Below are 893 nucleotides of genomic sequence, written 5' to 3'. Positions count from 1 at the left end.
TGGAGCTCCTGCTGCTCTCCTACCACGCGGCCTTCGGCGTGCGCAAGAGCCGCCTGGTGCACGGCTACGTCGTCTTCTACGCGGCCAAGCGACGCGCCTCGCTGGCCATGCTGCGCGCCTTCCTCTGCGAGGTGCAGGACGTCGTCCCCGTCCAGCTGGTGGCCTTCGTCGACGGCTCCGCGGACGTCCTGGAGAGCGACGTCAGCCGCGAGCAGGTGGCCGAGGGCGAGGAGATCGCTCAGGAGATCGACGGCAAGTTCGCCGCCGTGGCGTGCGGGCAGACGCAGCCCAAACTGGACAGCTTCCACGCCTTCTTCAAGGAAGCGCTGGAGAAGAAGACGCTGGTGGAGGCCATGCACATGTACGACCACGCGGCCGAGGCGTGCGGGGCGGAGGAGGCAGCGGGATCGCCGCGCGCCGCCTCGCCGCAGTGCAACTCCCACCCACCCGACTCGGAGGAGGACGCGGAACCGTCGCCCTACGGCTTCTGCCGGGACGACGCGGCGTTGCCCAAGGAGCACTCGAAGCTCTCGGTCGAGCTGGAGGGGAACGACGGGCTGGCCTTCATCTCGGTGGTCAGCGCCTTCGAGAGCAAGCTGAACAGCAAAGTGCCTCCGCCGGTGAAGCCGAAGCCGCCGGTGCCCTTCGAGCTGGGCAAAGGGGATCTCTCCTACCTGGAGCAGGGCCAGAGGAAATCGGTGTCGTGCGGCAGCTGGCCGCCCGCCGACGCCTTCGACCCTTCGGATTACGCCGAGCCGCTGGACGCCGTGCTGAAGCCCAAGAGCGAAGAGGAGAACATCTACTCGGTGCCCCACGACAGCACCCAGGGGAAGATCATCACCATCCGCAACATCAACAAGAGTCAGCCCAACGGCGGCGCCAACAACGGCTCC

General features: G+C 67.5%; 1 protein-coding gene across 1 annotated transcript in view; it reads left to right on the top strand.

Moving 5' to 3' along the window:
- ARHGAP35 (Rho GTPase activating protein 35) overlaps nucleotides 1-893 on the top strand; it is a 4711-nt gene that overhangs the window by 2980 nt on the left and 838 nt on the right. Inside the window, 1 exon segment of the mRNA XM_031557695.1 lies at nucleotides 1-892. This exon segment is cut by the window's left edge and continues 26 nt beyond it. Within this exon segment, the coding sequence (XP_031413555.1) occupies nucleotides 1-892 (892 nt within the window).

Source organism: Meleagris gallopavo, unplaced genomic scaffold, assembly GCF_000146605.3.
Source record: "Meleagris gallopavo isolate NT-WF06-2002-E0010 breed Aviagen turkey brand Nicholas breeding stock unplaced genomic scaffold, Turkey_5.1 ChrUn_random_7180001948721, whole genome shotgun sequence".
In the NCBI taxonomy this organism is placed as follows: Eukaryota; Metazoa; Chordata; class Aves; order Galliformes; family Phasianidae; genus Meleagris; species Meleagris gallopavo.
Note: the sequence above shows the minus strand (reverse complement) of the source record. Positions and strands in the feature narration are given on the sequence as shown.